The sequence below is a fragment of the Symphalangus syndactylus genome, chromosome 18 (assembly GCF_028878055.3).
Source record: "Symphalangus syndactylus isolate Jambi chromosome 18, NHGRI_mSymSyn1-v2.1_pri, whole genome shotgun sequence".
Classification (NCBI taxonomy): domain Eukaryota; kingdom Metazoa; phylum Chordata; class Mammalia; order Primates; family Hylobatidae; genus Symphalangus; species Symphalangus syndactylus.
This window is the reverse complement of record NC_072440.2, coordinates 18,081,642-18,107,172: the sequence shown is the minus strand read 5'-3', so window position 1 is coordinate 18,107,172 and position 25,531 is coordinate 18,081,642. Positions and strand designations below refer to the sequence as shown.

Here is a 25,531-nt window from a genome sequence, read left to right as displayed (position 1 = left end):
GGCTCTTGATAATGTTAACCAGGCTGGTCTCAGACTCCTGGCTTCAAATGTTCCTCCTCAAGCTTTCATTCTGGACTGGTTTCCTCAGTATAGGGGTCCATGACCTTTGGTAACTTTTAAGCAGTGTTTAAGAGTTTACTGACAATTCTACCAGAAAACCCAAGAAATTTTTTTCAGGAGACCTTGAATCACTCATTGCCACAATTGTAGTTTTGTCATTGTTCTCCTTTTCCTCTCGGAAACGATTTCCCTTTCCTCAGACAAGTATCTTGTCACCTCTTCACCTGTCTTGAAGTGATGCGATGTTGTTTATACTACAGTTTGGAAGTCTGCTACACATTTTGGTGGAGATGGATGGGAGGATAAAATAGTGGGTAAATGTAGGCCTTGTTGTCAGATTGTTTGGATTCTAGTCCTTTTCCCTTTGCTATGTGACCTGACTTCTCTGAGCCTTAGTAAAATGGGAGCAAAAAATGGTACCTCCTTGGCTAGGTGCAGTGGCTCACGCCTGTAATCCCAGCATGTTAGTAGGCTGAGGCAGGAGGATTGCTTGAGTCCAGAAGCAAGACCAGCCTGGGCAAACCAGGGAGACCCTGTCTCTATTTATTAAAAAAATTAAAAAATTGTACCTTCACATAGGATTGCCGTGAGCATTAAATGAGATAACCTAGGCATAGTGCTTGGCACGTGGTAATTATTTATAAATGTTAGCTGTTCTTATTTTGTGGAACAGTCATTATAGGATGGATACTTGATATAAATAATAATGAATTGGAGATGTTTGAGAACAATGCCTTAGGTGTAAGGCCTAGAAAATTATTAAACTTACGATTTTTTAAAAATTTTTAATTTTTGTGGGTACATGGTAGGTGTATATATTTATAAGATCCATGAGATATTTTGATATAGGCATGCAATGCATAATAATTACATCAGCATAGATGGGTTATCTATCTGAGATATCTATCACCTTAAGCACTAATCCTTTGTATTATAAGCAGTCTGATTATACTCCTTTAGTTATTTTAAAATGTACTATTATTATTGACTATAGTCATCCTGATCTGCTCTAAAATATTAGATCTTATTCATTCTATTTTTTTTACTCATTAACCATCCCCACTGCCCCATCCCTACCCCCTTACCCTTCACAGTCTCTGGTAACCATCCTTTTCTCTCTATGTCCATGAGTTGAATTGCTTTACTTTTTATCTTCCAGAAATAAGTTAGAACATTCAAAGTTTGTCTTACTTTGCCTGGCTTATTTCACTTAACATAGTGAAACAACATTGCATAGTGAATGCAACAACATTCATGTTGTTACCAACGACAGGATCTCCTTTTTTTTTTTTTTTTTTTTTGAGTCTGAGTCTTGCTCTTGTCGCCCAGGCTGGAGTACAAATGGCGTGATCTTGGCTCACTGCAACCCCTGCCTCCTGGATTCAAGCAGTTCTCCTGCAGCCTTCCAAGTAGCTTGGATTACAGGCATGCGCCACCATGCCTGACTAATTTTGTATTTTTAGTAGCGACATGGTTTCACCATGTTGACCAGGCTAGTCTCGAACTCTTGACCTCAGGTGATCCACCTGCCTCAGGATCTCCTTTTTTATGGCTGAATAGTACTCCATTGTACTACACTTTCTTTATCCATTCTTCTTTTGATGGACACTTAGGTTGCTTCCAAATCTTGGCTATTGTGAATAGGGCTGCAATAAACATGGGAGTGCAGATATCTCTGATATATAGATTTCCTTTCTTTGGGGTGTATACCTAGCAGTGGGATTGCTGGATCATACAGTAGTTTTCTTCTTAGTATTTTCAGGAACCTCCAACCATTTTAACTGAGGTGAGATGATATCTCAGATTATGTTAGAGTTTTTTCCGGTAGAGTTGTTTGGGTTCCTTATATGTTCTAGTTCTTAATCCCTTGTCAGATGGATAGTTTCCAGATATTTTCTCTTCTCTTTGTTGATCATTTCCTTTATTGTGCAGAAGCTTTTTAACTTGATGTGATCCTATTTGTCCGTTTTTGTTTTGGTTGCCTATGCTTCTGGAGTATTACTTAAGAAATCTTTGCCAAGCCCAATGTGCTGGAGAATTTCCCGGTATGATTTTGTGGTTCCACATACATTTTAGGATTGTTTTGTCTATTTCTGTGAAGAATGTCATTGGTATTTTGATAGGGATTGCATTGAGTCTGTAGATTGCTTTGGGTAGTATGGGCATTTTAACAATATTTAAACTTACTGTAGCAATCTACAGAGTGAGACCCTGTCTACAAAAAAAAAGTTACTTTTGAAGATTGTGCAGTTTTGTAATTGGTTGCATTTATCGTCAACTCTCCTTCAAGCAGCCTTTAGACACTGATTTTCACATCTAAGAAGCCACCAAATGGTTGATGTTGTTAGTAATGCATCTGTTACCAACACTCATCCATGAGTCACATCATGCATTTCCAAGTTGATCTGAAGGTATATTAGGTGCTTCCCCCAGGAACCAAAATTTCTATTTGTGGCTCTGCTCAAAACCAGTGGTCTCTCCACAGTGTGAACCTGTATACCTTCAAACTATACAGACACTTGTCTAAACATGTTCTCTTCTTTAAATACTGCTAGGTGTTCCACAACAGTGAAGATTTGGTTATTGGAGACTTTTCTTCTTTTCTGATAAAAATGTTATAGCTGGCCGGGCGCGGTGGCTCACGCCTGTAATCCCAGCACTTTGGGAGGCCAAGGCGGGCGGATCATGAGGTCAGGAGTTCGAGACCAGCTGGACCAACATGGTGAAACCCCGGCTCTACTAAAAATACAAAAATTAGCCGGGCGTGGTAGCGGGTGCCTGTAGTCCCAGCTACTCAGGTGGCTGAGGCAGGAGAATCACTTGAACCCGGGAGGCAGAGGTTGCAGTGAGCTAACACCATTGCACTCCAGCTTGGGCAACAGAGCGAGACTCTGTCTCAAAAACAAAACAAAAAAGTGTTAAAGCTGTAAATTTGTGTCTGAGCATGGCTTTAGCTGCATCCTATACATTTTGATATATTGTGTTTTTACTTTCATGCAGTTCAAAATAATTTTAAATTTTCTGGCCAGGCGCGCTGGCTCACGCCTATAATCCCAGCACTTTGGGAGGCTGAGGCGGGCGGATCACCTGAGGTCAGTAGTGCGAGACCAGCCTGGCCAACATGGCGAAGCCCCGTCTCTACTAAAAATACAAAAATTAGCTGGTCGTGGTGGTGTGCACCTGTAATCCCAGCTACTCAGGAGGATGAGGCAGGAGAATCGCTTGAACTCAGGAGGCGGAGGTTGCAGTGAGCTGAGATTGCACCACTGCACTCCACCCCAGGTGACAGAGTGAGACTCCATCTCAAAAAAAAAAAGGAAAAAAATTAGCTGGGCACGGTGGGACGTGCTTGTAGTCCCAGCTACTTGGGAGGCTGAGGTAGGAGAATCTCTTGAACCCGGGAGGCGGAGGTTGCAGTGAGCTGAGATGGCGCCACTGCACTCCAGCCTGGGTGACAGAGCGAGACCCTGTCTCCAAAAAAAAAAAAAGAAAAATTTTTTCCTCGTGATTTCTTTTTGGGTTTTTTCTAAGTGTATTGTTTAATTTTCAAATATTTGAGGTTTTCCCACATTTCTTTCTGTTGTGGACCTCTAACTTAGCTCCGTTGTGGTTAAGGAACATACTTTATGGGATTTCAATCTTTTTCCATGTACTGAGACTCGTTTTGTGGCCCAACATATGGTCTCTCCTAGAGAATGTTTTATGTGCTTTAGAAGAATGTGTATCATAGGTTATTTTACGTTCTTTTTTCCCCCATAATATAAGTATTTTTTGCATATCGTAAACATATTTGTACATTGTTATTATTGCAGAACACATTTTCTTTTTTTGGAGATGGAGTCTTGGTCTGTCGTCCCAGGCTGGAGTGCAGTGGCGCGATCTTGCCTCACTGCAACCTCCGCCTTCTGGGTTCAAGCAATTCTCCTGCCTCAGCCTCCATAGTAGCTGGGACTACAGATGCACGCTGCCACGCCTGGCTAATTTTTTTTGTATTTTAGTAGAGACGAGGTTTCACTGTGTTGCCCAGATTGGTCTCGAACTCCTGAGCTCAGGCAATCCACCCGCCTCAGCCTCCCAAAGTGCTAGGATTACAGGCATGAGCCACTGCACCCGGCCTGCAGAACACATTTTCAAGAGGTCCTGTTGCTGCTTAAGCTGTTGGTATAAGTGCTCTGGAGCAATATGTCATGATGGAAAAGTACATGAGCTTTGAAACAGGGATACTTGAGTTTGTATATTGATTTTTATTAATTGTCCTTGGGCAAGTCATGTAACTTCTCTGAGCCCTCATTTATAGAAGGTCAATAATAAGGTTCTTGAGTGGCAAGCAATAAAAACTGACCTTGAGCTGGGTGCTGTGGCTCACGCCTGTAATCCCAGCACTTTGGGAGGCCGAGGTAGGTGGATCACCTGAGGTCAGGAGTTTGAGACCAGCCTGACCAATATGGAGAAACCCTGTCTCTACTAAAAATACAAAATTAGCCTGGTGTGGTGGTGGGCGCCTGTAATCCCAGCTACCTGGGAGGCTCAGGCAGGAGAATCACTTGAACCCGGGAGGCGGAGGTTGCAGCGAGTGGAGATCGTGCCATTGTACTCCAGCCTGGGCAACAAGAGCGAAACTCCATCTAAAAAAAAAAAAAGGCTGACCTTGACTAATTTCAGCGTATGAGTCAAATAATTAGTTCTAGGAATCTACACAGCAGGAACTAATGACAGTGTCTTTAGGGTGCCATTATGAGAAGAAAGTATTCTCTGCAATCTTGTCCTTTCATGGCCACTGCTCAGAGACCCCGACTCTCAGATGAGAACGTCCTATGGCCTTCTCCAGGGTCAGATATGCCCACCACTTGGCCAGAAAAAGGCACAGCAACTTGACTTTGACTAACATTCTCCGAAAACTGTAGTGGGGGAAAGATAATTCCCAAAGAAAAATTGGGGTGTTTTTTTGTTTTGTTTTGTCAGGTAACCCTTATTTTGATGGGGCTTTATTCTTTCTTTCCTTCTTTTTTTTGTTTTTGAGACAGAGTCTCGCTCTGTCACTAGGCTATAGTGCAGTGGCGCGATCTTGGCTCACTGCAACCTCCAACTCCCTGGTTCAAGCGATTCTCCTGCCTCAGCCTCCCGAGTAGCTGGGATTACAGACTGTGCGCCACCATGCCCGGCTAATTTTTGTATTTTTAGTAGGGATGGGGTTTCACCATGTTGGCCAAGCTGGTCTCGATCTCCTGACCCGGGATTACAGGCCTAAGCCACCGCATCCGGCATGATGGGTCTTTATTCTTCAAAGCAGGGGGAAGGGATCCTAGAAAAACAGAGACGAGGCCAAGCATGATAGCTCACACCTGTAATCCCAGCACTTTGGGAGGCCAGTGCGGGTGAATCACGAGGTCAGGAGTTCAAGACCAGCCTGGCCAACATGGTGAAACACCATCTCTACTAAAATAAAAAGAAATTAGCTGGGTGTCGTGGCGGGTGTCGTGGCGGGTGCCTATATTCCCAGCCACTTGGGAGGCTGAGGCAAGAGAATCACTTGAACCCGGGAGGCAGAGGTTGCAGTGAGCCGAGATCACGCCATTGCATTCCATCCCAACCAATAGTGTGAGACTCTGTCTCGAAGAAAAAAAAAAAAAGCAGAGACGAGACAACCAGTACAGTACTTACAGGGTTATTATGATGATTAAATGAGAGAATAGCTGTGAGGTGATTGGTATAGTGCTGTGCTTAATACAAACTATCATTTTATTATACGGGTTGAGTGTTAGTAATCTGAAAATGCAAAATTAGAAACGCTCTACAATCTGAAACTTTTTTGAGCACCGACCTAATGTTCAAAGGAAGTGCTTATTGGAGCATTATGGGTGTTAGATTTTTGGGCTAGGAATATTCAACCAGTAAGTAGTATAAAATGCAAATATTCCAAAAAAAATCTGAAACATTTCTGGTCCTAAGCAAGCATTTTGCAAAGGGATACTCAACCTGTAGTACATTCTTTATCATTATTTTAAGTAGTTAATATATTGTGGTATAGATTCTGAGGTGGTATTATAGCACATTCGATTGTATTGTTAAAAAGCATATTTATATTTTGAGAGCTTGCTTAGGATTATTGGAGAGAATAAAACAGTGAAGCTTTGGTGTTGTGAAGCTTTGGTGTTATGAGGGAATTTTAGATAGAAAAGTGCAGTCTTTCAGTTCATGCTCTTTCATTTTTCACTCCCTCAGGTTAAAGCTGAAGCTCAACAAAGATATAGTGATCTCTGTGGGCATTTATAATCTGGTCCAGAAGGCTCTCAAGCCTCCTCCAATAAAGCTCTATCGGGAAACAAATGAACCAGTGAAAACCAAGACCCGGACCTTTAATACAAGTACAGGCGGTTTGCTTCTGCCTAGCGATACCAAGAGGTCTCAGGTAGGTAGAGATGCCTTTTATTGTTGTTGTTTTTGAGACAGGGTCTCATTGTGTCGCCCAGGCTGGAGTTCAGTGGGGCGAACATGACTCATTACAGCCTTGACCTCCTGGGCTGAAGCGATCCTTCTGTCTCAGCCTCACAAGTAGCTGGGATCACAGGCATGTGACATCACACCCAGCTAGTTTATTTATTTATTTATTTATTTTTTAAGAGACTGGATTGACGGCACAGTGGCTCATGCCTGTAATCGCAGCACTTTGGGAGGCCGAGGCGGGTGGATTACCTAGGTCAGGAGTTCAAGACCAGCCTGACCAACATGGAGAAACCCCATCTCTACTAAACATACAAAATGAGCTGGGCGTGGTGGTGCATACCTGTAATCCCAGCTACTCAGGAGGCTGAGGCAGGAGAATCACTTGAACCTGGGAGGCAGAGGTTGCGGTGAGCCGAGATCACGCCGTTGCACTCCAGCCTGGGCAACAAGAACGTAACTCCGTCTCAAAAAAAAAAAAAAAGAGACGGTGTCTCACTATGTTGCGTGGGCTGGTGTCAAACTCCTGGTCTTAAGTAATCCTGCTTTGGCTTCCCAAAGTGCTGGGGTGCTGGGATTACAGACATTGGCCACTGTGCCCAGCGTTTTTTTTTTATTTGTTTTTTTGTTTTTAATAGAGATGAGGTCTCACTATGTTGCTCAGGCTGGCCTCAAACTTCTAGGCTCAAGCAGTACTCCTGCTTCAGCCTCCTAAAGTGCTGGGATTATAGGTGTGAACCACCACACCTAACCCAAGATGTTTTCTTACTGAATTTTCTCCCACTGAAGAGTTAACGAGGAGGAGAGACATTGATCAGGCTGACCAGTTAAATAACTTTAGTATGTGCATCTTTCCTTCCCTTCCCCCTCCCCTTCCCCTTCCCCTTCCCCTTCCCCTTCCCCTTCCCCTTCCCCTTCCCTTTCCCTTTCCCTTTCCTTTTCTTTTTTCTCTCCCCGACTCCCTCCCCTCCCCTCTCCTCTTCTGTTTCTTTTCTCTTTCGGCTAGTCAAGTGAAGCAGTGGGAGTGGAAAAGGAACAAAGAAATCTGTAACTGGTTGTGATCAATTAGTTGTAAATACCACCACACTTGGATGAGCCATGTGCACCTTTCTTGCTAACCTGTTAAAACACAAAGACTTAACTCCTTAGGACTGTGGCGTCTGGATCAGTGATATTTTGATAGCTAGAAAGTTAAACTGGGCCAGTGTCTGAAAGAGATGTCAGTGAAAACCTCACCCCTTCATCACTCAGTACATGCTGCTGTCAGTCTAGCTGTCTTGCTCAGGTACAATAGCAGAAAATACTTGATAGTTAATTAGGGAGATGAGGAGTTAGGAAGAGTATGAACTCGTTTTTTTAGGGAGAGAATTTATTTTTGCTAGTGGTATTTTTCCTGTGCCTTGGGATGGCATACATCTCCCTTTCTGCATCTGAAAGACAGATGCAGGATGCAGAACATTGTCTTTCCTCATCCTCTTACCTTTGCTCAGTCTATAGAGGGATTTAACATCGAAAATTAAAATTGAATGAGTCATGCTTCCTTTATGCAAAATGTGGAAGAATCTGAGATTTTACATAAGTTTAGGGCCTATAAGGATGACTAAAATATTATTTTGATTCAACCCATGAGCACAAATTTCAAGCCAGAGAGTTTTGCCCTACTCTTTGAAGGAGAAAAAGATAAAGAAATTTTCTCTTCCATTTTGGAAGTAACTAATTTTTTGTATTGATTTATTGGTAGGCAGTAAGCTGTCTGGTCACTGAGTTTCTTTCTTGGTCCGGTATGTTTGAAAAAACCTTGAGAGTTCTTTTGTTCGTAAAACCCAAATTTGAATCTGCTACTAAGCTATTATTAATCACATATCCAGGATCAAATACAAACATCATTGGGTATGGTGGCTCAGGCACTTTGGGAGGCTGAAACAGGAGGATCACTTGAACCCAGGAGTTTGAGATCAGCCTGGGCATCATAGCGAGACCCTGTCTCTACTAAAAAACTAAAAATTAGCCAGGTGTGGTGGTGCACAGCCTGGGGAAGAGAGTGCAAAAAAAAAATATATATATGTGTGTGTGTGTGTGTGTGTGTGTATATCTCCAAACAATACAAACAATAATCTTTGCAGTAGCGCCATCATGGTTCACTGTAGCCTCAACCTCTTGGGTTCAGTTGATCCTCCCACCTCAGCCACCTGGGTAGCTGGGACTGCAGGCTCATGCCACTACGCCTGGCTAATTTTTTGTATTTTTTTTTTTTTTTCGTAGAGACAGGATCTCACCATGTTACCCAGGCTGGTCTCGAATTCCTGAGCTCAAACGATCCAGCCGCCTTGGCCTCGCAAAGTATTGGGATTACAGGCATGAGCCAATGTGCCCTGCCTTGGAAATAGTACTTATATATGTGTGTCTCTGCCTCCCACATTGAGACCTAGCACAGTACCTGACATAGGTCCTCTCATTTAATAAATAGATATGGTTTGGGCCGGGCACAGTGGCTCACACCTGTAATCCCAGCTGCTCAGGAGGCTGATGCAGGAGAATCACTTGAACCTGGGAGGTTGCAGTGAGCTGAGATTGCGCCACTGCACGCCAGTGACAGTGTGACAGAGACTGCATCTCAAATAGTAAATAATAAAATAAATAGATATGGTTTAAGCATGCTTTGTGTGTCAGGGATGGTGCTGAGAGGTCAGTACTTTTTTTTTTTTTTCTTTTTTTGGGTTGGGGGGATAGAGTTGCTCTGGTACCCAGGCTTCATTGCAGTGGCGCCATCTTGGCACACTGCATCCTCGAACTCCTGGGCTCAAGCGATCCTCCAGTCTCAGCCTCCCAAGTAGCTGGGACCACAGGTGTGTACCACTATACTGAGCTAATTTTTAATTTTTTTATACAGATTGGGTCTTGCCATGTTGCCCAGGCTGGTCTTGAACTCCTGGGCTCAAGCAGTCTTGCCTCAGCTCTCAAAGTGCTGGGATTACAGGCATGAGGCACTGCACCTAGCCTATTTTATTGTTTTTGCAAAGAGAAGCTCACTGTGTTGCCCAGGTTGGAGTGCAGTGGCTATTCATAAGCACAATCCCACTCTAAAACAGTTTGAACATCTACCTCTTAGGATAGTTACAGAAGATAAAGTAGTTGGTGTAAAGTACCTGCAGTCACTCAATAAATGTTAATTCCCTGTTGGAGAAGGAGGATGCCCCAGGTGAGCCATCTTCCTGCTCCTTAGAAGAGAGCTGATTTTGGCCGGGCGCGGTGGCTCACGCTTGTAATCCCAGCACTTTGGGAGGCCGAGGCGGGCGGATCACGAGGTCAGGAGATCGAGACTACGGTGAAACCCCGTCTCTACTAAAAATACAAAAAATTAGCCGGGCGTGGTGGCGGGCGCCTGTAGTCCCAGCTACTCGGAGAGGCTGAGGCAGGATAATGGCGTGAACCCGGGAGGCAGAGCTTGCAGTGAGCCGAGACTGCGCCACTGCACTCCAGCCTGGGCGACAGAGCAAGACTCCGTCTCAAAAAAAAAAAAAAGAAAAGAAAAGAGCTGATTTTAACTGGCTAGTATCATCATCTTAGAGTTATTTTGCATCACCACGTAGCCTTCTCATGTGATCCTTGTTGTTCTTCTCCTTCAGATCTATGGGAGTCGTCAGATTATACTGGAGAAAGAGGAAACAGAAGAGCTAAAACGGTTTGATGATCCAGGTTTGATGCTCATGGGTTTCAAGCCGTTGGTGCTGCTGAAGAAACACCATTACCTGAGGCCCTCCCTGTTCGTGTACCCAGAGGAGTCGCTGGTGATCGGTAAGTAGCGTGGACCATGGATGAGTGACTCTTAACACACAATGCAGTTTACAGAGCAGCACTTTGTAAATGGGCACTGCTTGGACACTGTACAGGAGATGCTAATGGAGTATGTTGAAAGTGTTTCAAGCTCTGCCCGGTGCAGTGGCTCATGCCTATAATCCTAGCACTTTGGGAGGCTGAGGCAGATGGGTCACCTGAAGTCAGGATGAGCCTGGCCAACATGGTGAAACCTCGTCTCTACTAAAAATACAAAATTAAGCCAGGCCTGGTGGCTTGCGCCTATGAGGCTGACGCATGAAAATCACTTGAACCTGGGAGACAGAGGTTGCAGTGAGCTGAGATGACACCACTGCACTCCAGCCTGAGCCATAGAGTGAGACTCTGTCTCAAAAAAAAAACAAAAGTATTTCAAGCTGAAATTTTGGAAATGTGGGAATGAAGAAAGTTAAACAGATTTCTTTTTTTTTTTTTTTTTTTGGAGGTGGAGTTTTACTCGTCACCCAGGCTGGAGTGCAATGGTGCAGTTTCAGCTCACTGCAACATCCGCCTCCTGGGTGAGGACTGTGGAATTTAGCTTTACATATATATATTTGTTTGTTTGTTTGTTTGTTTTTTGAGACAGTGTCTCTCCCTGTCACCCAGGCTGGAGTGCAATGGCGCGATCTCGGCTCACTGCAACCTCCGCCTCCCTGGTTCAAACGATTCTCCTTCCCCAGCCTCTGGGGTAGCTGAGATTACAGGCACCTGCTACCATGTCTAGCTAATTTTTGTATTTTTAGTAGAGATGGGGTTTCACCATTTTGGCCAGTCTGGTCTCGAACTCCTGACCTCGCAATCCACCCACTTCGCCCTCCCAAAGTGGTGAGATTACAGGTGTGAGCCACTGCACCTGGCCTTATTTATATTTATATTCATTTTTTTGTTGTTGCCTAGGCTGTAGTGAAGTGGTGCAATCTCGGCTCACTGCAGTCTCCGTCCCCTGGGTTCAAGCGAGTCTCCTGCCTGAGGCTCACAAGTAGCTGGGATTACAGGTGCACGCCACCACGCCCGGCTAAATTCTGTATTTTTAGTAGAGATGGGGTTTCACCATGTTGGCCAGGCTTGTCTCGACCTCTTGACCTTAGGTGATCCACCCGCCTTGGCCTCCCAAAGTGTTGAGATTACAGGCGTGAGCCATCACATCCAGCCTGGAATTTAGCTTTTTAAAAACAATTTCCCATGTAATTCTTTGAAGCATCAGATAGAGAGCAGAAAGCAAACAAAACCAAAATAAGTCCACAGCTTTTTCTCTAGGGTTGGAAATTAAAGAGGATGTGAACCTTGCCGTTGTGTTTATTTTTGCAGTCTAGACCCTATCTTCCTCTGTGCTGTGGCTCATGAACACCCCAGATTTGACTTGATTGGTTTTCATTAGTAACTGGGGTCATGTCATTAACCTAGTGTCAGTAAAGGTGAATTAACATTAATAATTTGCTTTTTTTTTTTTTTTTTTTTTTTTGGAGACAGAGTCTCACTCTGTCACCCAAGCTGGAGTCCAGTGGCACCATCTTGGCTCACTGCAGTCTCAAGCTCCCAGGCTCAGGTGATCTCCCACCTCAGCCTCTCCAGCAACTGGGACTACAGGCCCACACCACCACGTCCAGCTAATCTTTTGTATTTTTAGTAGAGACAGGTTTTGCTATGTTGGGCAGGCTGGTCTCAAACTCCTGGACTCAAGCAATCCACCTGTCTTGGCCTCCCAGAGTGCTAGGACTGTAAGCGTGAGCCACCTCACCTGGCCAATAATTCACTTTCTGTTTGTTTGTTTGTTTGTTTTGAAACAGAGTCTCGCTCTGTCGCCCAGGCTGGAGTGCAGTGGCGAGGTCTCAGCTCACTGCAAGCTCCGCCTCCTGGATTCAAGCGATTCTTCTGCCTCAGCCTCCTGAGTAGCTGGGACTACAGGCGTGCATTACCATGCCCAGCTAATTTTTGTATTTTTAGTAGAGACGGGGTTTTACCATATTGGCCAGGTTGGTCTCGAACTCCTGACCTTGTGATCCGCCCACCTTTGCCTCCCAAAGTGCTAATTACAGGCGTGAGCCACCATGCCCAGCCATAATTAACTTTCTTAAGTGGAATGTTTGGGGCTTCTAAACCTCTTATTCCTTTTTAAATTTTCCTTTCTGTGTCTCTGCTGCCCCCATTTTCCCCTCAGCTGTGGGGTCCTCCAACCTTTACCTGTTGAGATATTATAAGCCCTTTAAAGGCTTGGTGTGGTGGCTCATGCCTGTAATCCCAACACTTTGGGAGGCTGAGGCTGGAGGATCAGTTGAGCCTAGGAGTTGGAGAACAGTGTGGGTGACTTAGAGAGACCTTGTCTCTACAAAAAATCTTAAAACTAGCTGGGTGTGATGGTGTGTGACTGTAGTCCCAGCTATTCAGGAAGCAGAAGTGGGAAGATTGCTTGAACTTGGGAGGTCAAGGCTGCAGTGAGTTGTGATTGCAGCACTGCACTCTATCCTGGGTGACAGAGCGAGACCTTATCTCAAATGAATAAATAATAAAATTAAAATAAGCCCTTTAAAGAAAATGGAAGAGAAACTGTAGGGCTAAAAGAAGAAAGGAGGAAACCTTTTTTTAGGAGGCTGGTCACTGGGCTTTTTGTTTTCTAGGGAGCTCAACCCTGTTCAGTGCTCTGCTCATCAAGTGTCTGGAGAAGGAAGTTGCAGCATTGTGCAGATACACACCCCGCAGGAACATCCCTCCTTATTTTGTGGCTTTGGTGCCACAGGAAGAAGAGTTGGATGACCAGAAAATTCAGGTGACTCCTCCAGGTATGTGGCAGAGATACTTCCAGGGCTTCTGAACATTGCTCATACTTTTGAATCATCCATGGACTCCTAATGCAGACCTACTGAATCATAGTCTCTGGGAATGGGGCTTAAAAATGTCTATTTTTAAGCTTTCTTGGGTGAATTTAATGCACAGCCAGGTAAGGCCACTAAATGTGGTGATGGGTTGCACAGCATGCACAGCCATACAAGGCTGATCTGCAGCTAGGATAGAGAAGTGTCCGCCTAGGGAACTGTTTGCAGATTACTGACACAAGTTCTTGGGACCTCACTGCCGACACCTTTCTTTCCAAAGCCATTGTTTGGCACCCTTGTAATGTCTCATTTTTGGTTTAGTTCCTATACAAACCAACCATGGGGTTTGCCAAGATAGTGAGGTATAGCGGAAAGACCATGGATTTTAAAGTCAGATTTGACTTTATCTTGTGCTTATGTGTCTGGAAGCTTGCTTGCTTTTGTTTTGGGCCCATCTCTGCTGCTTGTTAGCTGGTCAACGTGGGCAAGTAATTTAACCTTTCTATTTAATATTCCTTAGCTACAAAGTTGGGCGTTCTGGAGCACCTTTCCCTCGGGGTGGTTTTACATTTGAGATGAGTTACTGTAGTTTTAACTTTGATCCTCAGCATGCTCAGGAGTGCTCAGTTGCTAAGCTATTGTATCTTGGCTCCAAATCCACCCTTTTATGCTCTGCACTGCTGAGGCTGAAATGATCTAAACCTAATTTCATCTTTCACAGCTGGCTCTCAGGCTGTGTCTATAGTGGGTGCTAGAGGGAGACCAAAGGGCAGAGGAGAGGTGAGGGACTTGCTTCTTCCTGTTTGCTCAGTGTGGTCAGCATTGTCAGCAAAGGCTTTCGCCTGGTAGCAGCAGTTGGTTACAGGGCCTAGATTTTTTAGTCCTTCCAGAACCAGCCAGTAACTGAACTAAAATCAGCCTGATAAGCCTTACCTGTTACCTTTTATTTATCACGTGGTAGAGGGTAAGGATAAAAGGGGCGAGGGTGAAGCTCAGAGGAGGCCCCCGTGGAGCTGGGACTTAGCCCTCCAGGGAGGAGGCACTGTCCGGCTAGCTCTGGATGTGTCGAAAAAGCTGGAGACTGGAACCAACTGCTGCCAGGTAAAGGGTCTTTGCTGGGGCAATACAGATAGGAACAGTAAATACAGGAGGGCCACAACCACAGTTTTGCTTTCTGCAGTTTCAGTTACCCATAGTCAACCATGGTCCAAAAATTTTAAATGGAAAATTCCAGAAATAACTTAAAAGCACAATCCCACCTGGGGCAGGAATCATCCGTTTGTTCAGCATCTCCACACTGTAAATGCTACCCACCGGTTAGTCACTTAGTAGCTGTCTTGGTTATCAGATTGACTGTCAAGGTAATCAGTATTGCGGTGCTTGTGTTCAGGTCACCCTTATTTAATAATGGCCCCAAAGCACAAGTGTAGTGGTATTGGCAATTTGGATATACTAAAGAGAAAGTCATAAAGTGCTTCCTTTAAATGAAAAGGTGAGAGTTCTTGACTTTAAGGAAGAAAAAAATATATGCTGAGGTTGCTAAGATATATGGTAAGAAGGAATCTTCTATCCACAAAATTGTTAAGAAGGGAAAAAATTCATTTTAGTTTTTTTTTTATGCCGAGGTTGCTAAGATACATGGTAAGAAGGAATCTTCTATCCACAAAATTGTTAAGAAGGAAAAAGAAATTCATCTTAGTGGCCGGGCACGGTGGCTCACACCTGTAATCCCAGCACTTTGGGAGGCCAAGGCGGGTGGATCACGAGGTCAGGAGATCGAGACCATCCTGGCTAACACGGTGAAACCCCGTCTCTACTTGAAAATACAAAAAATTAGCCAGGCGTGGTGGCAGGTGTCTGTAGTCCCAGCTACTTGGGAGGCTGAGGCAGGAGAATGGCGTGAACCCCAGGGGGCGGAGCTTGCAGTGAGCCTAGATCGCGCCGTTGCACTCTAGCCTGGGCGACAGCAAGACTGTCTCAAAAACAAACAAAAAAACAATAGAAATTCATCTTAGTTTTTTTTGTTTTTTTTTTTTTCCTTTTTTTACATAAATTGAGACAAAGTCTCACTATGTTGCCCAGGCTGGTCTCGAACTCCTGAGCTCAAGTGATCCTCCTCCTTCAGCCTCCCAAAGCGCTGTGCTTACGACGTGAGCCACCATGTCCGGCCCAAGCTAGTTTTGCTGTTGCACCTCAAACTGTAAAAGTTACTGCCACAGTACATGAGAAGTGCTTAGTTAAAATAGAAAAGGAGGCCAGGCACTGTGGCTAATGCCTGTAATCCTAGCACTTTGGGAGGCTGAGGCAGGTGGATCGCCTGAGCCCAGGAGTTTGAGACCAGCCTGAGCAACATGGTGAAACTCTGTCTCTTTAAAAAAAACAAAAAATACAAAAAAGTAGCCAGATGTGTTGGTGTTCACTTGTAGTCCCGGCTACTTGATAGGCTACTTGAGCCTGAGACGTAGAGGCTACAGTAAGCTGTGATCACACCACTGCATTCCAGCCTGGGTGATAGCAAGATCCTGTCTCAAAAAAAAAAAAAAAAAAAGATGAAAGCTGGGCGCAGTACCTCACGCCTGTAATCCCAGCACTTTGGGAGGCCGAGGTGGGCGGATTCCCTGAGGTCAGGAGTTTGAGACCAGCCTGGCCAACATGGCGAAATCCCGTCTTCACCAAAAGTACAAAAATTAGCCGGGCATGGTGGCGCCTGTAATCCCAGCTATTCAGGAGGCTGAGGCAGGAGAACCGCTTGAACCTGGGAGGCGGAGGTTGCAGTGAGCCGAGATTGCGCCACTGTACTCCAGCCTGGGTGACGAGTGAAACTCCATCTCAAAAAAAAAAAAGATGGAAAAAAACATTAAATATTAAATTTGTGAATGTACAACATGGACAGAAACATGTTTCAATTGATGGCAGTCAGGTTTGGTGCTGCCTGAGGTTTCAGGTATCCTCCGGGGTTCTTCAAACATATTCCCCAGGGATAAGGGATCTACTGTATACAGGAAGGGGCACCCCTCCTCCCTTGCAGTCTCCTGGAAACTGCAGAGGGAGTCTGTTAGGCAGATGATAACAAAAACCAGCTGGTGAAGTTCAAGAAATGGGGCCTGCAGGGCCCCGGCCCCAGCACCAGCACCACAGGACATAGAAGGAAGAATTTGGAGCTGAGAAACAAGTGACTGCAACACTTGAAGTCAAATCAAAGAAAATTTATCTCCCTTCTTCAGGCTTCCAGCTGGTCTTTTTACCCTTTGCTGATGATAAAAGGAAGATGCCCTTTACTGAAAAAATCATGGCAACTTCAGAGCAGGTGGACAAGATGAAGGCTATCGTTGAGAAGCTTCGCTTCACATACAGGTGAGTCAATCTCAGGCCTTCTGGAACTGCCTCCTGAGTTGAAAGTCTTATTAGAAACTTAGCTTGGGCATAGGCCAAGAGAATGGCACTACTCTTTTCAGCAAACTAACAGATTACTACTTGTTATTAATAGTTTTTTGAAAGCCATATAGAGAATGGAAGCTTTTATTATATTGGAGACTCTGGGATTCTGTGGTTGCTCTGTTGTGCTGTACTTAGCCAGATTGGTTGGTTGAACAAATTCGAAAAAATAGTGGGATTCTTAGTTGCCCTTCTCCTTGATTGTGTTTGTTATTCCACAATGAGCAAAAGTAAATAAATCTAGTGTAAATTGTTACAGGCTTAAAAGAATGATTAAGTAATTCAAGTCATTCCCTCTCACATATATAATAGACCAACTCTCAGAGCCTGCATAATGGGACACTAAACATAATTTTTTTCACGTCATTTTTAAATAATTTTTTATTTTAATTATTATTATTATTATTTTGAGACAGAGTCTCGTCACCCAGGTTTGAGTGCAGTGGTATTACCATAGCTCACTGCAGCCTTGACCTCCCTGGGCTCAGGTGATTCTCCCACCTCAGACTCCCGAGTAGCTGGGACCATAGCCTTGCACCACCACACCTGGCTAATTTTTGTATTTTTTGTAGGGATGGAGTTTCACCACGTTGCCCAGGCTGGTCTGGAACTCCTGAGCTCAAGCCATCCGCCTGCCTCAGCTTCTCACAGTGCTGCATTACAGGCGTGAGCCAGGGTGCCCAGGCTGGTTTGCTTTTTAAGTTGATGTGAGACAAAGTCTCGCTCTGCCCTCCAGGCTGGAGTACAGTGGCACGATCAGGGCTCACTGCAGCCTTGATCTCCTGGACTCAAGCAGTCTTCTTACCTGTGCCTCCTGAGTAGCTGGGACCACAGGCATGCACCAACATGCTTGGCTGATTTTTAAATTTTTTGTAGAGACAGGGTCTCACCATGTTGTCCAAGCTGGTCTCGAACTGCTAGACTCAAGCATTCCGCCTACCTTGGCCTACCAAAGTGCTGGGATTACAGGCATGAGCTACCACACCTGACCTCAACTGTTTTACTTGGGGTGTTTTTGTGTTCTTCTCAGCTCACCCTGGACCTGTAGTATCTCAGGTGGTTTTATTTATTCTTCTTTTTTCAATGTTTAAATTGTCATGTTTCAATTGAGTTACATTATTGTTTTAACAGAAGTGACAGCTTTGAGAACCCCGTGCTGCAGCAGCACTTCAGAAACCTGGAGGCCTTGGCCTTGGATTTGATGGAGCCGGAACAAGCAGTGGACCTGACATGTAAGGCGGTTGAATCGAGTAGTTCTTTTCATGGCAGGCTTTCTTACTGGTTCCACTCTGAACCAGTAATTTGGGTGCATTTCCCAGTCCTCTCTAAACACTTAACCTCATTGCCCAGACCCCCTCTGTTTGGGAGCTTTTCTAGACCAGCTTAAACAGCCACGGAACAGATTTGGCTGGTTCCATAGTGAGAGGAGGAGAATGCCAGGCTCCTGAGATCTGCCTCTGCACTAGGCCACCCTGTGACTACATGCTGGTGAAAGTTAAAAAATAAGAGGCTGGGCACAGTGGCTCACGCCTGTAATCCCAGCACTTTGGGAGGCCGAGGCGGGTGGATCACGAGGTCAAGAGATTGAGACCATCCTGGCCAACATGGTGAAACTCTGTCTCTACTAAAAATACAAAAAATTAGCTGAGTGTGGTGGCGTGTGCCTGTAGTCCCAGCTACTCGGGAGGCTGAGGCAGGAGGATCGGTTGCACCCAGGAGGCAGAGGCTGCAGTGAGCCGAGATTGCACCACTGCACTCCAGCCTGGTGACAGAGCGAGACGCTGTCTCAAAAAACAAAATAAATAAATAAATAATATAGGAGGAAATAAGTGGTGGATTTGGGTTTAGAATCCAGCGACTCCGGCCGGGTGTAGTGGCTTACGTCTGCCTCCTGGGTTCAAGCTGTTCTCGTGCCTCAGTCTCCTTAGTAGTTGGTCCCTGCCCAGCTAATTTTTGTATTTTTAGTAGAGACAGGATTTCGCCATGATGGCCTGGCTGGTCTCAGAATGATCTCTTTTATTTTAGACAAAATAGCCCCAGTGTTAAAAGCAGAAGAGTTACTGGACCATTGTTACTGTGGTGCCTACTTAGCTGTGTCTGGAAGAGAAACATTTTGAGCTAAACAGCCCATCTCCTCCTTTCAGGTCTTAGGCAAATTCAGAAGTCAGTGGCCTAGTGCCTAGCAAGGTAGTTTAGGACACAGGCTTTGGAGGTGACTGATGTCTATTTGATCTCAGCTCTGCTACTTACTAAATTGAGTAGCTTTGGGAATATTACTTAATCCCTCTGAGACTTGGTTTCCTTTTTGGTAAAATGTGGATAATGATATTGTTCTTACAAGGTGTTAACAAAATGTAGGCCCTGACACTCAGTAAGTGCTCAGAACACAGCCATTGTCTTTAGTCCACAGCTATTCCATTACCAGGGTCTCAACTCCTTACGTTCTGGCATCCAGCCCTATAATTTCAGGGAAGGTCCTGTTTTCTCTTCCTACCTCTATTTTCAAAACAGTTGGTTGGGTTGGCTGCCCTAATTTTTATTTATTTATTTATTTATTTATTTATTTATTTATTTATTTATTTATTTATTTATTTATTTTGAGACAGAGTCTTGCTGTGTTTCCCAGGCTGGAGTGCAGTGTTATGATCTCAGCTCACTGCAACCTCCACCTCCTGGGTTCAAGCAATTCTCCTGTCTCAGCCTCCTGAGTAGCTGGGATTACAGGCACCTGCCACTGCACCCAGCTAATTTTTTTTTTTTTTTTTTTTGAGACGGAGTCTCGCTCTGTCACCCAGGCTGGAGTGCAGTGGCGCAATCTCCGCTCACTGCAAGCTCTGCCTCCCGGGTTCACGCCATTCTCCTGCCTCAGCCTCCTGAGTAGCTGGGACTACAGGCGCCTGCCACCACGCCTGGCTAATTTTTTGTATTTTTAGTAGAGACGGGGTTTCATCGTGTTAGCCAGGATGGTCTCGATCTGACCTCGTGATCTGCCCGCCTCGGCCTCCCAAAGTGCTGGGATTACAAGCAGGAGGCACCGCACACGGCCATTTTGTGTTTTTATTAGTGATTGGGTTTCACCATGTTGGCCAGGCTGATGTCAAACTCCTGACCTGGAGTGATCCACCTGTCTTGGCCTCCCAAAGTGCTGGGATTACAGGCGTGAGCTACTGCGCCCAGCCTGTCCTAATATTTCTTACAACCTAAATGACCCAGATTTCTATCCTCAGCCCTCTCTTCTCTGCCTTCTTGTTTTCTTATCCACTCGCGGAACCTCAGTTATCACCTCATGGCCATGACCCCCAGGCCTACACGTCTCCAGCCCTGTCCTTTCTTCTAAACTCTTGGCTGGAACCTCCAGCTACCTGGTCAGCGTCTACTGTAGGACCTGGATATCCTTCTGCTCAAACATCTGAACCTTTGACTCGTTCCTCTTTTACATCCCTCACTCTTTTCTAATCAAATGCCTGTGTATTTCCCTCTAACACCAATATATGCTTTTTTAAGTAAGTATTTATTGAAGACTGGAAGTTGTTTTCCCACTCTCTTCTCAGCTTTGTAACACTGTACCACCAGGGTTTTCATCCTGTGCTGGTGGAAACCCTCCGACTCCTTTCCTGGACCTGCTTCCCTTCTTCCACAGGGCTGCTCTGAGTAACTCTGAGCCCACCCTTCCTCTCGCATTCCACTTCTCGCCAGCTGCCCTTAGCAGGTTACACTGGCAGTTCTCAAAGTGTGGTCCCTGGACTGGCAGCCTCAATGTCACCAGGACATTTGTGAGAAATGCAAATTCTTGAGCCCTCTCCCAAGCTGATTGAATCTGATGCTCAGGTTGGTGCCCAGAAGCATGTGTGTTTTTTTTGTTTTTGTTTTTGTTTTTTTTTGAGACGGAGTCTCACGCTGTCGCCCAGGCTGGAGTGCAGTGGCGCAATCTCGGCTCACTGCAAGCTCCGCCTCCTGGGTTCACGCCGTTCTCCTGCCTCAGCCTCTCCAAGTAGCTGGGACTACAGGCACCTGCCACCATGCCCGGCTAATTTTTTTTTTTTTTGTATTTTTAGTAGAGACGGGGTTTCACCGTGGTCTTGATCTCCTGACCTCGTGATCCGCCCTCCTTGGCCTCCCAAAGTGCTGGAATTACAAGCAGGAGGCACCGCACACGGCCTATTTTGTGTTTTTGTTAGTGATTGGGTTTCACCATGTTGGCCAGGCTGGTGTCAAACTCCTGACCTCAAGTGATCCACCTGTCTTGGCCTCCCAAAGTGCTGGGATTACAGGCATAAGCCACCGTGCTCAGTACTTTTATTTATTTATTTATTTTTTTGAGACGGAGTCTTGCTCTGTCGCCCAGGCTGGAGTGCAGTGGCGCAATCTCGGCTCACTGCAAGCTCCGCCTCCCGGGTTCACGCCATTCTCCTGCCTCAGCCTCTCCGAGTAGCTGGGACTACAGGCACCCGCCATCACGCCCGGCTAATTTTTTTTGTATTTTTAGTGGAGACGGGGTTTCACCGTGGTCTCGATCTCCTGACCTCGTGATCCGCCTGCCTTGGCCTCCCAAAGTGCTGGGATTACAAGCGTGAGCCACCGTGCCCGGCCAGTACTTTTATTTTTATTTTTAGTACTGAACATCGGCCAGACGTCAGTACAGTCATTCATTCATCCATTTGAGACAGGTTCTCATTCTTGTCACCCAGACTGAAGTGTAGTGGCGGGATCTCGGCTCACTGAAACCTTCGCTTCCCAGGCTCAAGGAATTCTCCTGCCTCAGCCTCCTGAGTAGCTGGGATTATAGGCGCCCGCCACCATGCCTGGCTAATTTTTGTATTTTTTAGTGGAGATGGGGTTCACCATATTGGCCAGGCTCATCTTGAACTCCTGACCTTAGGTGACCACCCGCCTCAGCCTCCCAAAGTGCTGGGATTACAGGCATGAGCCACTGCACCCAGCTTCTCAGTACTTTTAAAACTCTACAGATGATTCCCAGATTGGAAGCCAGTGCTCTTGCAGAGGTTCCCATGAGAGCAGGGGGCTTCTGATGTAGCAGGAGCACAGTTTGGCTCCAGCATTGTGCCATCTAGGTACACCAGCAAGAGCTCCTCTCCATGCTTGGCAAATATGGGCATGTGAGCTGCCCATCTCATCACCCTCGCCCTTGATGTGACAGCTCATGTCAGAAGCTTGATTTAACAATATAGTTATAAGCTAACAAAAAACGAAACAAAAGTCTGATCTTTCCTCCAAAGTTGCCTTTTCCTGTCGTATTTGCTCCCCCTGTTTCAGCCAGTCATCTCCCCATCCCACTCCTATTCTTCTTACATTCTGGTTTCCAGCTCTGTAATTTCAGTTAAATAATAAATCCTATTCTGTCAGTAAGTCCTGCCAGTTCTCATATATATGGGTCCTCCCACCCACACCCCACTTCACCTGTCTATCTTACCCTCTTTCAGTTCACCCTCCATGCAGCTGTCGGGGTTCTTTGGATAAGGCCTAATTCCTTGGCAGGCATCCAAGCTTCCACGACCTCGCCATGCCCATCTTTCCCACCTCTCTACTGGCCCTGTCCTCCTTAACACCCTACTTTCCAGCTGTATGTCATCTGCTGTTTCTCACCTGATGCCTTCTGCTTCTTATCTTTCACCACCCCTCCTGTGTTCCAGTGTGCCTGTACAGTCACTTCTTGCATGGTGTTGCCCAACTCCACTGCATCATTTTTATCCACCTCCTCACTCTCACTGGGCTGTAAGCTCACCGCAGGCATGAGCACTTGTTTGAATTCCCAGAATCTAGCTTAGTATCTCCACTGTACCACTCCCCTTCGGGAAAGTCATGTAATCTCTCTGCTTTTCTCCTCTGTAAAACGGGACAAATCAAGAGGCTGAGGCAGGAGAATCGCTTGAACCAAGGAGTCGGAGGTTGCAGTGAGCCAAGATCGTGCTACTGCACTCCAGCCTGGCAACAGAGCAAGACTCCACCACAGAAAAAAAAAAACTGGGGACAAATTTACCTATCCTATAGGTTGTTAGAAGGAGTAAATAGAGTAAGTTTAAAGCATTTACAACAGTGCCTGGCGGTAGTATGTGTGATTACAGTAAATGCAGGTGTTGGAAGGTACTTGGTAAATGCTGGAAAGACCTTTCCCTAGACCCCTCCCACCTCAGCAGTTAGGTGCTCTCTCTTCTGGTTCTCAGAGAGTTGGAAGTGGACAGCAAACTGGGGCTCGTGACTCACCAGGCCACTCTTCTGTGTTTTGATTTTCCAGTGCCCAAGGTTGAAGCAATGAATAAAAGACTGGGCTCCTTGGTGGATGAGTTTAAGGAGCTTGTTTACCCACCAGATTACAATCCTGAAGGGAAAGTTACCAAGAGAAAACACGGTGAGGAGCTGAATGTGGACATGTGGGCTATTTTTAAAAATTGCTTTTATGATAGTCTTATCACAGTGGGCAATATCGTTTCAGAAATATATATTCACAGTCTAGTTAAAATGGCTTTTATCCAAAAAACAGACAATAACAAATGCTGGCAAGGATGTGGAGAAAAGGGAACCCTCATACACTGTTGGTGGGAATGTAAATTAGTACAGCCACTATTATGGAGAATAGTTTGGAGTTTCCTCAAAAAGTGAAAACTAGAGCTACCATATGATCCAGTCAGCATATACCCAAAAGAAAGGAGATCAGTATATCAGAGATATGTGCACTCCCATGTTTATTGCAGCACCATTCACAACAGCCAAGATTTGGAAGCAACTTGTGTCCATCAACAGATGCCTGGATAAAGAAAATGTGGTACACGTACACGATGGAGTACTATTCAGCTATAAAAAAGAATGAGATCCTGTCATTTGCAATAATATGTTAAGTGAAGTAAGCCAGGCTCAGACAGACAGACATTTACATGTTCTCACTTATTTGTGGAATCTAAAAATCAAAATAATTGAACTCATGGAGATAGAGCATAGAAGCATGGTTACCAGAGGCTGAGAAGGGTAGTGAGGCATTGGGGGGTTGGTGGGGATGGTTAATGGGTACAAAAAAAAATAGAATGATTAAGATCTATTTGATAATACAACAGAGTGACTATAGTCAGTAATTTATGTACATTTAAAAATAACTAAAGGAATACAATTGGAATGTTTGTAACACAAAAGATAAATGCTTGAGGGGATGGATACCCCATTTATGCTGATGTGATTATTTCACATTGCCTGCCTGTATCAAAATACCTCATGTACCCCACAAATATATATACCTAGTATGTACCCACAAAAATTAAAAATGAAAAAATTTTAGAAAAGAACTGTCTATACAACCATATATATTTACACATACCAACATACATATTTCAGCACAAATGGAATAATAATCACATTGTTTTCTAGTTTGCTATTTTTGTTACTCAGCTATATATGTTGGACAGTTACTTATATCCACACTTAGCTATCTATCTCATTTTTTAAAAAATGAGGCTGCAGAGTAGTTCATTGGATAGATATACCAGGTTATTTAACCAGACCTGTATTGACGAGTGGATATGCTGCAGTGAACATGCATTTCCATCGTGTTCTTGTGTGAATAGATCCACAGGATACATTCTTGCAGTGAATTGCTTCCAAAACAGTGATTTACCCTCTATCCAAGGAATGCGAATGTTTTCCTGCACTCTCACTCTTCCAGGACTTAATTTTTTCAATTTCTATTAAAAATGATACAGAAGTTGGCCAGGTGCAGTGGCTCACGTCTGTAATCCCGGCACTTTGGGAGGCCGAGGTGGGCGGATCACAAGGTCAGGAGTTCAAGACCAGCCTGGCCAACACAGTGAAACCTTGTCTCTACTAAAAATACAAAAATTAGCCAGATGTGGTAGTGGGCGCCTGTAGTCCCAACTACCTGGGAGGCTGAGGCAGGAGAATCCCTTGAACCCGGGTGGCGGAGGTCGCAGTGAGCCGAGACCACACCATTGCACTCCAGCCTCGGTGATAGAGTGAGACTCCATCTCAAAAATGATACAGAAGTTATATCCTTTTTTTGTTTTTAGGCAGTCTTGCTCTGTCACCCAGGCTGGAGTCCAGTGGCTCAATCACAGCTCACTGGCTCACTGTAGCCTCAACCTCCTGGGCTCGAGTGATCCTCCAGCCTCAGCCTCCTGAGTAGCTGAGACTGCAGGTGCACACCACCATGGCCGGTTGATTTTATTACTTTAGAGCCAGGGTCTCACTGTATTACCAAGGCTGGTCATGAACCTGTAAAAGATTTTCGAAGGAAGGAAGGAATGACTTACCCAGAGTGAGCAACAGTTTTGGGTAAACTGATGGCATTCACACTACTTGTAATTTCCTCCTAGGTGTGATCTGTGTTTTATTTTGCACTTTAAATGAAGCTGCCTTATCGAGATAAGTCTTCCCCATGGTGTCCTAGGCTGGCATCACAGCCAGTCTATGGTTAATTGCAGGCAAGATTATACGAGGGCCCCCATGCCATGTAGCTGGGATGCCACTTGTAGCATTTCCAGTCACTGCCTCCTGACCTTTCCCCCCAGATAATGAAGGTTCTGGAAGCAAAAGGCCCAAGGTGGAGTATTCAGAAGAGGAGCTGAAGACCCACATCAGCAAGGGCACGCTGGGCAAGTTTACTGTGCCCATGCTGAAAGAGGCCTGCCGGGCTTATGGGCTGAAGAGTGGGCTGAAGAAGCAGGAGCTGCTGGAAGCCCTCACCAAGCACTTCCAGGACTGACCGGAGGCCGCGCGTCCAGCTGCCCTTCCACAGTGCGGCCAGGCTGCCTGGCCTTGTCCTCAGCCAGTTAAAATGTGTTTCTCCTGAGCTAGGAAGAGTCTACCCGACATAAGTCGAGGGACTTTATGTTTTTGAGGCTTTCTGTTGCCATGGTGATGGTGTAGCCCTCCCACTTTGCTGTTCCTTACTTTACTGCCTGAATAAAGAGCCCTAAGTTTGTACTATA

General features: G+C 45.2%; 1 protein-coding gene across 7 annotated transcripts in view; it reads left to right on the top strand.

Annotated features, from left to right (window-relative positions):
• The window catches only part of XRCC6 (X-ray repair cross complementing 6), a 44,289-nt gene extending 18,758 nt beyond the window's left edge, over nt 1-25,531 (top strand). For 6 of the 7 annotated variants that reach the window (XM_055253058.2, XM_055253062.2, XM_055253059.2 and 3 more), the window contains exons 7-13: nt 6,283-6,469; nt 10,128-10,296; nt 12,951-13,112; nt 16,370-16,499; nt 17,712-17,812; nt 22,834-22,947; nt 25,112-25,531. In XM_055253058.2, the coding sequence (XP_055109033.1) occupies nt 6,283-6,469; nt 10,128-10,296; nt 12,951-13,112; nt 16,370-16,499; nt 17,712-17,812; nt 22,834-22,947; nt 25,112-25,305 (1,057 nt within the window). In that variant the 3' untranslated portion in view covers nt 25,306-25,531. Of the gene's footprint in view, nt 1-6,282; nt 6,470-10,127; nt 10,297-12,950; nt 13,113-16,369; nt 16,500-17,711; nt 17,813-22,833 lie in introns of all 7 variants that reach the window. The other variant, XM_063622948.1, reaches the window with a different exon arrangement.